Source organism: Aquarana catesbeiana, linkage group LG01 (assembly GCF_042186555.1).
Source record: "Aquarana catesbeiana isolate 2022-GZ linkage group LG01, ASM4218655v1, whole genome shotgun sequence".
NCBI classification, from domain to species: domain Eukaryota; kingdom Metazoa; phylum Chordata; class Amphibia; order Anura; family Ranidae; genus Aquarana; species Aquarana catesbeiana.
In genome coordinates, this window is record NC_133324.1 from 887130255 (window position 1) to 887144719 (window position 14465).

At 45.3% G+C, this 14465-nt stretch overlaps 1 protein-coding gene across 1 annotated transcript in view; it reads right to left on the bottom strand.

Annotated features, from left to right (window-relative positions):
- The window catches only part of HGFAC (HGF activator), a 139016-nt gene that overhangs the window by 66536 nt on the left and 58015 nt on the right, over window positions 1-14465 (bottom strand). Inside the window, exons 5-6 of the mRNA XM_073610866.1 lie at window positions 9133-9255; window positions 3017-3151 (exon numbers count right to left, since the gene is read on the bottom strand). Coding sequence (XP_073466967.1) covers window positions 3017-3151; window positions 9133-9255 — 258 coding nt within the window. The remainder of the gene's footprint in view (window positions 1-3016; window positions 3152-9132; window positions 9256-14465) is intronic.

The following is a 14465-nucleotide window of genomic DNA, read 5'->3' on the forward strand; positions in this document are numbered from 1 at the left end:
TCCCGTAGGTCTTCATTTAAGCGCCAGGAAAAAGTTGGTCTATAACTACCAGGAACTGTCATTTTCACTGGGGCGTGGTCTGATAACGTAGTTATTTCTATGCTAATAAATGATACCCAATCTAGGGCTCTATGGTAAACCAGGATATAGTCTATCCTTGAATGTGTCCCGTGTGCAGGGGAGTAGAACATATAATCTTGCACTTTAGGATGGAAAATCCTCCAAGTGTCCACCAATTGGTACCTATACAGTTTGTTTTTTATCATTTTAAGTTGTACATTATTAGTCCCCTGCACCCGGGACGTACTATCTATTCCTGGTTCCATACAACAATTCATATCTCCCATTAAAATTACATGGCCCTTCTTAAAATCCATCAACCTCTCCAGAGTATTTTTAAGAAATTTTATCGGGTTCCTATTCGAAGCATAAATTTTTGCCAAAGTACATTCCATATCACTAAGTCTACCTCTTAGGAAGAGAAATCTCCCTTCTGGATCGGTCATCCTTTCTTCCAATTTAAACCATATCCCCCTTGCAAATCCTATTGCCACCCCTTTTGCTCTCTTTAAAATGTATCGCCGTAATACCAGGTCGGAAGATTTTTTGAAAATAATTTTACATTTGAATCATGTGATAAGTGGGTCCAACATTTCACAGAGGTTAGCACTGGAGGGTGGGAATCAAGCGGTGTTATAATTTGAGGGGATGGTAATTAAAAACAACTGGTACAAGATTAAAAGCATCGAGTGAACATGTGTGGTTATGCCTGTAGGGCAAAGTGACAGGTACATTTAAAGTGTATGAATAGGCAAAACATTTCTTTATGATTTTGGAGAAAGAGGGAAGGGTTTAAACCCATGACACAGTTATTCCTATTTTGTTTCATTGGCCAAACGTTGCAGCCACTTGCATTATAAATTGCATTCTAGCATAAAAATAAATAAAGGCAGCTTATTATTTCCCTGTTGGGGGGAGTTCTGTCCCAGAGGTGAAGGATGGGGTAATCTCTACAAAGCAAGCAGAATATCTGTACATACTTGAAGACTTCCTCCACCTCTTGTTCCAGTGACAACGGTCACAAGGAGAAAAAGAGGGTGAATCTACTTAGGGGAGGTAAAGGCAACAATAAAAACTTGACACAGGTTCTAATCCTTCCCTATGCTATCCAAATATAAAATGAAAAAAAAAAAAAAAAAAAAAAAAGTTTTGGCTATACATACACTTTAAATTCACAATTTCCCATGCTGCTTATACGCTCTTCCTTCCTCTCAACTGAAGTAGGGGAGTGATCAGAAGGTTAGTTTAAGCTGGGGGGCAGAGGATGGGAGGCCAATTAGGTAAACATAGGCGTGCGCACGGGATGTGCCAGGTGTGCCTGGGCACGCTGTAATCACCCCGTGTGGCGCAAATTCCCCCTCTTTAGACCCCTGATATTTTACCAAAGCCCAGTAATGGGAATCCCAAAAAATAATTTAAAAAAAATTGTAAACAAAATTAAAAAAAAAAATAAATAAATAAAATAACGATACTGTACACTACCCTACTGACACCGTCAGTGTATATATACACACACATGCACATACACGCATAGGTGTTTGAGTTTTGGGGTGCACATCCCAATGCAATAGGCTGTGCACACCTATGTAGGCAAACATGTTACATCACGCTACATGAGCAAAGCATGGTCGTTTTAACATTCAAATTGCAGCTGTCCTTTAAAAGTTAAGGTTACAAGACCCACTGGGAATTCATAAAGGGTGTTATGGACACCTTTTAGAACTCTGTTGGGGTGTAGCACTGAAAATGTCAGTGAGTGCATCCGAATCATGTACCTGTCGCAGGCAGATACATAAATCTGTCTGTACTGAGGAAGGAGTGTCCACAATGGACATACTCTTCCTCAGTGCACTCCCTGGCCACTGTGCCCCCAGTTTATACTGGAGTGGGTGGAGCCTGTTGGGGAACTGATATGACCAGTTCTCCATCAGGTCCATTTTACTTTTGATTGACAGAGTACACAATGGGAGGATCCATAGCGGATATTTAGTCCAATAGTGCTTTGTGCTGTCAATCAAAAGTAAAGCAGACCTGATGGGGAATTAGTCTATCGGTTCCTAAGCAGGCTCCACCCACCCAATGATAGACTACTTCCCCATCAGGTCTGTTTTACTTTTGATTGACAGAGCATGACAGTGGGCGGATCCATGGCTATTCATTCCAATAGTGCCATGTGCCGTCAATCAAAAGTAAAGCAGACCCAATGAGGACTAAACCCCCAGTTGCAAATTAAGCTTCACCCATCCAGTGACTTGTCATTTCCCAAATATGGGCATTGCCCATATTCCAATAATGACATCACCTGTATCCCTGTTTACATAGAGCTCTATGTGGAAAGCTGCAATATACTGTACATTGACAGCATCTCAGCACAGGCACTGCCCGCTCTGAGTACTGGCATACCTCTGTACACCAGCTCAGAGTTGGTCTTAGTTCCCCAATATGAGAACTGGTGGTAATTCTTTAACAATTTGTCGCATAAAGTGGCGGCAGTATGAACTACCTGAATTTGCCACACATGCCTGTAATGTTACCGACACAGGTACAACCTGCACCTAATTCAGGCAAGCATTTGTGCCAAAGGGAACTACCGCCAGAAAAGTGTCGTTAGGCGGTTTTGAATTTCCTGGCCAATGTTTTAACTTATGACAGCAACCATGATGATGTAACAATTAATCAGAGAGAAGGATTCTGGAATAAGTGGCAGACCATGTTTGGAACACCATGGACATAGTAGCAGTTCCTACCAGCATTAGGTGACAACAGTCTATACCATGCTGTACATGTGACTTTTTTAGAAAGTCAAATCACAGAAGAAAGATTGCCTTTCCAACAAAAAGGAGCTTGGAGAGCCCTAGAGAAAGATTACAATTAAGTAAAAACCTTTACTATTGGTCTTTAATGACAGTACATTGACTGCTGCACTTTGCAGACTGATGTTAGAGATCGGCATTACCTGTGTATCTCTCCCCAGTGTGACACTCTATCTGGCTGTTCTGACAGGTACATCGCTCCACTCTTCCATGGTGAATTCTGGCCCAGATGTCTCCAGTATCATAATACTGGTAGTGTGCTTCATCAAAGCACTTGACTAAATAGGGGAGAAGAGAACCAGTCAAAGAAAAATGTAATGACCCAACTACTTAAAATTTATAGAAGGCACATGCCAACTGAAAAAAAAAAAATATATACTCCTATTTTTTTTTTTTGATTTTTATGTACATATACTTGATTTTCTATATTTGTTTTATTAAATATAGACATTTCTACATTAGCCACTAGAAGGAGCAAACCCTGAACTTACTCTGCCTACTTTCAGACAGATGCAGTCAATGGCTCCCTATGGTGTAAAGCACATAAGCAACATTGTACATGTAGTGCTCACCCCCAAAAGGGGCCGCTGTAGATTACCCCTGGTCTGCCTTACTATAATACACTGGCACAGTCACCATTCCAAGCACACTGACAACACAGGCTTAGTGTAGGGAATGTATTTTGTAGATTTATTATAGACCAGGAGCGGGATGGGGGTGCAACATACTCCAAAATTACCAACATCCCCTTTAGTGGCAGGTTTTTGTTGAGGGTAGATGTTTCCATAACTCTGTATGGGCAGCTCCAGTCTTTACAGCAACTTCCGGCACCTACTTCCAAGCACATGCACACCTGGGATCCCCAATGAAGGCCTTCACTCACAATGTCCTAGTACAGCTGCCCTTCGTCCTGGCTTCCATGTAACACTTCAAGGAGGAAGAAAAAGGATCCTTCCCCAGACCAGCAGGGCCAGATTAAGAGCATCATGGGCCTGGTGCTGAGAATTTCGGTGGGCCTTTTTATGGAAACAAAATGAAAATGCAAACAATTTTTCGCTAAAACAAATTAAATATACTCTCACCAGTAATATCAGCTGTGCAGCCTCTGAGCAGCAGCAACACCACCAATACCACCTGCTATGCGGTCTCTCACCAGCAGCAACATAGGGAGACCACATTTCCAAACTGTCATTCAGAGACAACCCCCTCTTCCGAAAAAAAAGATGAGGGTGGGGGGTGTAGTCTCGGGGTTGGCGGGGAAATCGGCGGTGGCGGTGATTTGTCAGGCAAATGGCTGGTGTTAGTACTTAAAATCAATCATCCTGACACCATGCTTGATATGGTGTCAGGATGATCAAATTCCATTATTTCAGTTACTACATTGTAATATATAGTGAAATAGTTCAACTCACCATCGTGCAGAATCAGTGGGACCTGAACTTGTCACTTGCCACCAGATGCAGCTTGTCACTTGCCACCCATAGCCTGCCACCAGATGTAGCGTATCACTTTCCACAGTTGCCTGCCACTAGATGCAGCATGTCACTTGCCACCAGCAGCCTGCCACCAGATACAGTGTGCCACTTGCCACCAGATACAGTGTGCCACTTGCTACCCACAGCCTGCCACCAGATACAATGTGCCAATTGCCACCAGATACAGTGTGCCACTTGCTACCCACAGCCTGCCACCAGATACAATGTGCCAATTGCCACCAGATACAGTGTGCCACTTGCTACCCACAGCCTGCCACCAGATACAATGTGCCAATTGCCACCAGCAGCCTGCCACTAGATACAGTGTGCCACTTGCCAACAGCAGCCTTTCACCAGATACAGTGTGCCACTTGCTACCGACAGCCTGTCACCAGATACAGTGTGCCACTTGCCACCAGCAGCCTGCCACCAGATACAGTGTGCCACTTGCCACCAGATACATTGTGCCACTTGCCACCAGATACAGTGTGCCACTTGCCACCAGCAGCCTGCCACCAGATACAGTGTGCCACTTGCCACCAGCAACCTGCCACCAGATACAGTGTGTCACTTGCCACCAGCAGCCTGTCACCAGATACATTGTGCCACTTGCCACCAGATACAGTGTACCACTTGCCACCAGCTCCCTGTCACCAGATACAGTGTGCCACTTGCCACCAGCAGCCTTCCATCAGATACAGTGTGCCACTTTCCAACCACAGCCTACCACCAGATACAGTGCGTCACTTACCACCAGCAGCCTTTCACCAGATAGTGTGCCACTTGCCACCAGCAGCCTTTCACCAGATAGTGTGCCACTTGCCACCAGCAGCCTGCCATCAGATACAGTGTGCCACTTGCCACCAGCAGCCTACCACCAGATACATTGTGCCACTTGCCAACCACAGCCTACCACCAGATACAGTGTGCCACTTGCCACCGGCAGCCTGCCACCAGATACAGTGTGCCACTTGCCAACCACAGCCTACCACCAGATACAGTGTGTCACTTACCACCAGCAGCCTTCCACCAGATAGTGTGCCACTTGCCACCAGATACAGTGTGCCACTTGCCACCAGCAGCCTGCCACCAGATACAGTGTGCCACTTGCCACTAGAAGCCTGCCACCAGATACAGTGTGTCACTTGCTACTAGCAGCCTGTCACCAGATACAGTGTGCCACATGCCACTAGCAGCCTGTCACCAGATACAGTGTGCCACATGCCACTAGCAGCCTGTCACCAGATACAGTGTGCCACATGCCACTAGCAGCCTGTCACCAGATACAGTGTGCCACTTGCTACCGACAGCCTGTCACCAGATACAGCGTGCCACTTGCCAACCAGCAGCCGGCCACCAGATACAGCGTGCCACTTGCCAACCAGCAGCCGGCCACCAGATACAGTGTGCCACTTGTCACCTGCAGCCTGTCACCAGATACAGTGTGCCACTTGCCACCAGATACATTGTGCCACTTGCCACCAGATACAGTGTGCCACTTGCCACCAGCAGCCTGCCACCAGATACAGTGTGCCACTTGCCACCAGCAACCTGTCACCAGATACAGTGTGCCACTTGTCACCTGCAGCCTGCCACCAGATACAGTGTGCCACTTGTCACCTGCAGCCTGTCACCAGATACAGTGTGCCACTTGCCACCAGATACAGTGTGCCACTTGCCACCAGCAGCCGGCCACCAGATACAGTGTGCCACTTGTCACCTGCAGCCTGTCACCAGATACAGTGTGCCACTTGCCACCAGATACAGTGTGCCACTTGCCACCAGCAGCCGGCCACCAGATACAGTGTGCCACTTGTCACCTGCAGCCTGTCACCAGATACAGTGTGCCACTTGTCACCTGCAGCCTGCCACCAGATACAGTGTGCCACTTGCCAACCAGCAGCCGGCCACCAGATACAGTGTGCCACTTGTCACCTGCAGCCTGCCACCAGATACAGTGTGCCAACTGCCACTAGCAGCCTGCCACCAGATACAGTGTGCCACTTGTCACCTGCAGCCTGTCACCAGATACAGTGTGCCACTTGCCACCAGCAGCCTGTCACCAGATACAGTGTGCCACTTGCCACCAGCAGCCTGTCACCAGATACAGTGTGCCACTTGCCACCAGCAGCCTGTCACCAGATACAGTGTGCCACTTGCCACCAGCAGCCTGTCACCAGATACAGTGTGCCAACTGCCACCAGCAGCCTGCCACTCCCTCCAGGATGGGTAGAAGGGACAGGGCCAGCATAGTCAAACAAATCCCTGAAGCCCCCACCCCTCCTGATCTGGGATGGTATGGCTGTGTGTAAAATGAATGCCAGGAGTATTGATCAGACCAAGTTCTATAGAGGGGGGTGTGTACAGCCTTTGGGCTCACACTGGTTTGCTGCAGTTTGGGCGCACTGCTTGTGTATCTGCAGTTTTAGCTTGCAGTCCTATTGATTTTGGTGCGCTTTCAGAAAAAACCTAATAGAAATCAATAGGACTGTGGGTAAAACACAGGAAAACTGCGGATACACCAGCAACGGGCCAAAACACAGCAAAGCAGTGTGAACCCACCTAAAAGCACAAGGAGCCAAGTCTACATATTGACTGCAGTTATAAGAGCCATTGCTGAAGATAAAGGTAAAAGAGGGGGAGAGAAGGGAGATAAGAGTCCAGTCACTGAGCTCACACTTGGATGGTTGGAAGCTCATCACTCACATATGTGTTCACCTTCTATCTGCCGCCTGCAGTTGCTCTGTTCATAATTTCCCAGCCCACACGGCTCCTTCACTGCACACAGAGAGAGAGGAGAGAGGGGAGGGGGAAGGCAGAGCCATTTGTGTAGGGGGGGAACTGTGCACTGTGACACTGTAATAACCACAGTGAGCCAACACAGATGCAGCCAGACACCCCTACATTTACACACAGCTTCTCCTGTCCCATAGAAGTTTATGGACAGGAGAAACCAGGCTTATATTGCTGGCTGTGAGGGCCGATTTTAAGGCAGGGGCCTGGAGCTGCAGCTCCATCAGCCCCTATGTTAATCCGGCCCTGCAGACCAGTGTCCCCTGGTGATGTCCTCCAGCAAACATCCTTAGTTAAATTATTTCTGGGCCCTCAGCCCACCACAGGTGGAGGCCCAAATTGCAACTCCAGTACACTGGCTGCATCACAGAACACTCAAAACATGTACTGTATCTCCTCCCTCAGCAACCTTCTGGGTGGCCCTTTCCAGACATTGGCCAAGAGCAGATAAATATTCATAACTTCAGTGGCTGGCACTCCGAATCTATTCTCTGGAAGCTTCCAGAATCAAGCAGGAGCAAACAAACCCTAAGCATTGGGAAACCTGACCAAAACACACACACACACACACACACACACACACACACACACACACACACACACACACACACACACACACACACACTCCACTGAGTACAGCAGAGCCAAAACTAAAATTGGCCTAACTAGGACAGGGCGATACATACAGTAGTGACGATTCATTGTGCAGAATAACAATGCTGCAATTGTGCGTAATTAATCATTATTATATATGTGGCTACATGCTTCTTGTATAGTTTACACCATTTTTTCTCAACCTAACTCTAGCGCCACCTTAAAAAAAAAAAAAAATCAAAAAAAAAGTAGTAAAAAAATAAAAATACTGACCTCCTCTTTAGTGCTGCCTCCTGCAGACTCACTGCTCTGTGATCCAGCGTTGATTCTTCTACAAGTTGAAGGACTCCCAGTCTCATCAAACCCACTACATGTGAGCCCAGGCCACATGGATATATCCCCCGAAGGGCATCATTAGGCAGACAAGGCTCACAGTGCTTGACTAGTCATTAAGTGACTGCCATACTGTCCAGGAGTAAGGAACATTTTTTTTTTTTAAATAGGTACATGGGGGTTTCATGGAGGGAGTCTTAAAGCCTGGGGTTGGACTTGAAAGTACCCACAAGAAAAAAATGCCAAGCTTATGTTTTAAAAGGCCTTTATGTTTTAAAATCATAAACTATACCGGTTGCAGGTGTATTTGCAAAAATAACCTATTTTAATTATTAGTAACAGGAGTGCCCTGGGTAGAAGTACTACTAGCTCAAAAGCTGCAGCTTATCCCATAGAGATCTGTTCCAATCACATGCTACTCTTAGCAATTAAAGAACATTTTTTTTTTTTTATTCACCTTATATTGTGGTCAAGGCTATATACATGTATATATTTTATTTATTTTAAAAGTCTGAAATTTAAATATTCTATTTTTTTTTTATCCAGCCAGTATGTGGAGCTTTAGGACTTCACATCCTTATACATTCACAGCCTGTAGAATCTGTTTTATGAGGTCTGTAAGAGCCTTTGTTTACAGGCTCCTTAGCCCAAGCTGCAATGTACACAAATGAAGGAGTCACACCAGTGATTTATAACAGTAGCTCGTCCCTCATCTTGCTGAGTCCAAAGTTACAATAATATGAATTAACACGGAAAAGCTGGCAGTGTCTACTGTAAAGCCTTCACCATTTAAAAGCTAAACATCAGCACACAGGTAAACGTCCATTAAAATACAGTTATGTGAATTATTTACCTGCCAACAGGTTTGCAATTCGGTTAAGCCACAGTCCATGTCAGATAGCACAGTCAGGTCTGTGACCTCCCTACAAACTACACTGCAAATAAGTAATCAAATCTGGTCACAGACCCATCCCAACCTATGACTGATCAATAAAGTAGCAGAATTAGTTCAGTTTAAGCATAGTTCTGTTGCCCCAATACATAATACACATTAAGCGACTAACCAATTTCACAGTCATGTCCGGAGAATCCCTCTGGGCATACACAGAAGAAAGTGTTCATTAATGGCATGTTGGTACAGGTGCCACCATTTTGGCAAGGATTCTTGGCACAATGATCCTCAAAAGCTGTAAAACGCAAAATGAAAAAAAAATGTTAAAATACACCTAAAACATTTTCATCTTTGTTAAAGGTTTGCATTTTTCAGGTTAAGAGAAGACTGATGTTTTATTAAGTCAAACCAGAAATATTCAGGCCTCCCAAAGGTGATATTTAAGTTATTGATGGAGCCTATCTCTGGTCTTGGACCTGATGTCTACTACAACAGAGATCTTCCTGCCATAATTCTTAACCCTTGATCAGTTTTGAGCACCTGGGAGTTTTGAGTATTCCCATTCACCTTTGCGTGTTCAAGCACCGCCTATCAGTGTTGCCAAGCGTCCGTATTTTTACCGGCAGCCAGTAAAAATGAGCACTTTTCTCCTGCCAGTAACAGGAAAAGGTTGCCAGTAAAAAAATATGGCTATGACACGCAGCTCGGAACTGCACATGCGTAGTCTGAAGCAGGCCGTGACCATCCGAGGGCCTGTGTTCAGAAGGCGCCATCAGGGGGTGGGTCTGGCTGAGGGGGTGCCTAAGCGTGTCATGTGATGTCATGGTGCAAGGAAGCGGAGCAGCCGGAGCCTTGTCTGCTGAACGGGAGCAAGGCAAGCTGGAAGCGGGACCTTCAGTGCTGTTTGGACTGGAGTAAACTAAAAAAGGACCACCTTGCATGGAGAGAGACTGTCACTGTGACTCAGGAGGGGACATGTCATGTCGGTGAGGTGTCGTCATCTGTGCTGCTGCACACTACTGTCAGTGTCACTGTCCTGTCCCTGAGCTACTTACTATATGGAGAATAAAATAAGAAATGTGTTTTGCTTGGATGTAAACCTGAAAAAAAAAAAAAATTTTAATGAAGACTTCTAACTGGTACAGTAGAGCATGTCAAGACATCTGTGCCCAGTCTTACTACGAAGAGTTAATCAAGCTCTGAGCAATCTTAGTTTTTTTAGTAATGTAAAAAAAAAAAAAAAAAAAAAAAAAAAAAAAAAACACACACAGATAAGATTGCGTCGTCACATGCCCCACTGCTGTGACTGACATCTGATTTCTTTATCTCATGAACCAGCAGGAAAGAATATTATGATTCCAGCTTCACATCCCTCCTCTTTTCTTCTCCAGCTCTCCCAGGATTGGCTGCTCCACCCCTCAGCATGATTAGGCATGCTGAAGTCATGTGGTGCCTTTCCTGAGTTTTGACTGGATGTTACTCAAAACTCAGGAATAGGAGAGTAGGAGAGTGTAGAGGTGGGTGGGAGTCTGACATCACGACTCCACCCACAGAGCTGCAAAGAGACCCACCCACCGATTCCAGAGTTGTGGGGCTCCTACTGCTGAAGGGGGTGAAATTTGCAAGGTAGGGATACATGCAGGAGGCTTGTATGTATATATACACACACATTAATACGGAGCCATTAGTTTATACTGGGTGAGTGGTGGGTTTACATCCACTTTAATATCTACCTTAAATCACATTGCTAATTGCATATTGTACTTGTTTGTAGCCTAAATACTGTATATACTCGAGTATAGGTCAATCCGAATATAAGCCGAGCCCCCTAATTTATCACAACAAAATGGGAAAACTTATTGACCCTAGTATAAGACGAGGGTAAGAAATGCAGCAGCTACTGTAAGTGGAAAAAGAGGGTCAACAATGCCCATCTGCAGCTGCATGCCTCCCTGTGTCCTGTGCAGCCTACCCGTGTCCTGTGCATGCCTCTGTGTGCCACTCTGCATCCTCCAATCAGCGTGTCATAATATACGGCGGCCATTCCAGTGTTCAAAAGCCGTGCCTCCTCCTCGTCTGATGGGCAGATCACTCAATTTCCCAGCAGTCAGTGTTTAGCCTATTATGGACATCCGCTCATCCTCATACCACGGACGAGGATGAGAGGATGTCCGTGATAGGCTGAACACTGACTGCTGGGAAATTGAGTGTTCTGCCTATCGCAGACAAGGAGGCGGCGCTGCTTTTGAACAGTGGAATGGCCGCCGTCTGTCTGCATGACACGCTGATCATGTAGGCAGACGGCGATGACTCGAGTATAAGCTGAGGGGGGCACTTTCAGCCTAAAAAAAAAAAGGCCTGCAAATCTTGGCTTACACGAGTATATACGTTACTGAAATTTGCACTTAAAACTGTAATTTTGTAACTTTTGTAAATGTTCGTAAAAACTTGGCTGTGCCAGTAAATTGTGGGTGTCATATCAGTAAATTTCAATCTGGTAGGTTGGCAACACTGCCGCCTATGCATACTCTATACCAGCCTCTCTCAACCTTTTTACCCCAGAGAAAACCTTGAAATAATTTTCAGGTCACAGGGAACCCTTGCCAAAATGAATTCTTCAGGGCTCAGTGGAAGAATGCCCCATGGTAGTCAGTGGAAGAAATCTCCCCCTTAAAGTGGTGGTAAGAATGCCCCCCTTACAATCAGCCGCAACCATCCGAGTGACTGTTTGGGAGGTGCCATCAGGGGGGTGGGTCTGGCGGAGGGGGTACCTGAGCATGTCATGTGAGGTCAGTGCAAAGAAGCCGAACAGAGTGGCCAGAGCCTTGTGGGCGGGATGGGAGCAAGGCAAGCTGTTAGTGCTGTTTGGACTGGAGTGGACTAAAGGGCCCATCTGGCGTGGACAGAGACTATCACTATGACTAAGGAGGGGACGCGTCATGTCGTTAAGCTATCATTCATCATCTGTGCGGCTGCACACTGTTGTCAGTGTCACATTTCATGTGTGTGCGCCCACTCTACTTCCTTGCCCTCCTGAGTCCTGTGCCTGAGCTACTTATTTGCTATATTGAAAATAAAATAAGAAAATTTGTTTTTTACTTTAATAGCTACCTTCACATTGCTAATTACATATTGTACTTGTTTGTAGCTTAAATACTGAAATTTGCACTTAAAACTGTAATTTTGTAACTTTTGGAAATGCCAGTAAAAACGTGGCTGTGCCAGAAAACTGTGGTTGTCATGTCAGTAAATTTCAATTTGGTAGGCTGGCAACACTGCTGCCTATGCATACGCTATACCAGCCTCTCAACCATTTTACCCCAGAGAAACTGTTGAAATAATTTTCAGGTCACAGGGGGAACCCTTGCTAAAATACATTTTTCGGGGCTCAGTGGAAGAAAGCCCCATGGTAGTCAGTGGAAGAAATCACCCCCTTAAAGTGGTGGTAAGAATGCCCCCTTACAATCAGCTTGCTCTGCTGAGTGGTATTGAATTCAGAACTATGCAGACACCATCAGATGGGAGGTCATGTTCACACAGCTCAAGGAACCCTGTAGGCAAGTGCAGTCAGCTTTCGCCACTGTAGATGGCGCTCAACCGGGGCAATACCACAACCTAGAGAGGAAATCTGAAGAATCCTGTTTTTCTATGGTTTCCAGATTCCTGAAAGCAGCAGTCCTATGCTACATCCAGGTGACCTCTGGTGGCCATCTTGGGTCAGCAGAGGCTTTATAAGTCCCTGCCCCAGGTTCTGGCACACTTTTGCATAGTGGCTAGAGTAGGGAAAGCGTACTCAGCTGTAAGGGAAAGTATTCGAGGCAGGGAAAGGTTCCTGACGAGTAGAGACTGGCTAGAGACACGCAATCCTGTTACAGAAGCCTCCCCATCCTCTGCTGTATCTCTGCTTTGAACAGAACTGTTAGTCTTAGCCAAGCTGGTGCTCTCCTGCTGGAGTTGTTTGTAGTTGAGCATACTCTGCAATACAAGTTTTGAGTTATCTGCAACCGCACAATGCTGCACCTCCTACAACTCCCTAGCAACTTCTGGAGGAACCCTGGATGAGAATTGGTGCTCTATAATATAAAAGAATTTAAAATTCAGCAGGGAGAGTGAGAGCCCCAGATAATGGGAACAGCAGGTGTGCAGATGCAGATATTAAACCAATAAGAATCCCTAAGGGTATGTTCACACTGAACGCCGGTTTGAAATTGTGCAAGTTCAACTGAACTCACACGATTTCAAACCCACATTTCAGTGCAAGTTCGGAAGACATCTGTGCGGCTTCATGTAAAGATATCGAATTTGCCCCCCCCACCAAAAGTAGTGCAGGAACTACTTTTGGAAATCGGTGCGCCACTGCAATGTCGGCGTCGCACCAATTGGGACAGTGCCGTTGCCGGCAATAGGCGTGATTTGACAGGCAATAGGCATTTGACATGTCGCATTGCCTGTCAAATCACGCTGATGTGAACGGGGATTAAAATGGAAGGAATTGTCAGGTGGTTTTACTTTTCAGCATCTTTTAGCACTGAAATATAAGTCTTTGGTGGACTGACCCTTTTTTAAAAGGCAAAAAAATGTTTCTGCAGCATGCGATATTCCCGAAAGTGTTAACCCCTTCAGAAATGCCCTGCAGGGGAATCCTGGAATGTTTTGTGTTCACACAGTGATACATAAACATTCATAAAATAAAATATTAAATGGCAGACTAAATGTTTTTTTGCAAACCCTGAATCCTTTGTGAAATAAATCATGGGCCAATTCTCATAGAACAGATGTCTGAAATCCAGCTCCACTCATTATTAATGGTGCCCGATATAGACAAAGACATGGAGACAGAATGTTTTTTTCTGTGAGATACATGTAGAAAAAAACAAAAAGAAATGTTGTTGTGCTATTGGAAGAGCAAAAGTAGTTCATCAGGGTTAGGAGGTGGCTCTGTAAATCTATGTTTTTGTATTTTTATTGATGGCGGAATTGGAAAGCCTCGGATGTGGAACTAGACTAAAAATATTTCTTTAGTTTAAGTGGAACTCTATTTTCAAAACTTTATAAACTTTTTCAGCCAGTCTGGTATTTTCATCAGTCTAATTGAATTCTTCATATATTTCTGCAGTACATCCCCCAGAAGGCAGCAGTTCTGTGTCTTGCACCGGTTGGTTCAATGCTTCTCAAACCCGTCCTCAGTTCACACTAACAGTTCATGTTCTGCAGATAAAGCCGCATATACGCAGGTCAGTAGTCAATGTCTAAGAACTTTGATTTAATTACCGGTGTGGCTATTTTGGAACACAGTGTATCCATCACTGTAGAATTGGATTTCATTGTGTATGCATCAGTAGCAATTCAGTGTAACTGCAACTTGTAATGCAATGTCTGTAAATGGTGCAATCCAGATTCCCTGTGTCTTGGGGCTAATTGGTTTAGTTCTTAATTGTACAGACCCTCCCTTCTTCATGTATCCTCAGTAAGTTACCAGCCTTCATAGTGGGCATAAGGCTTAGA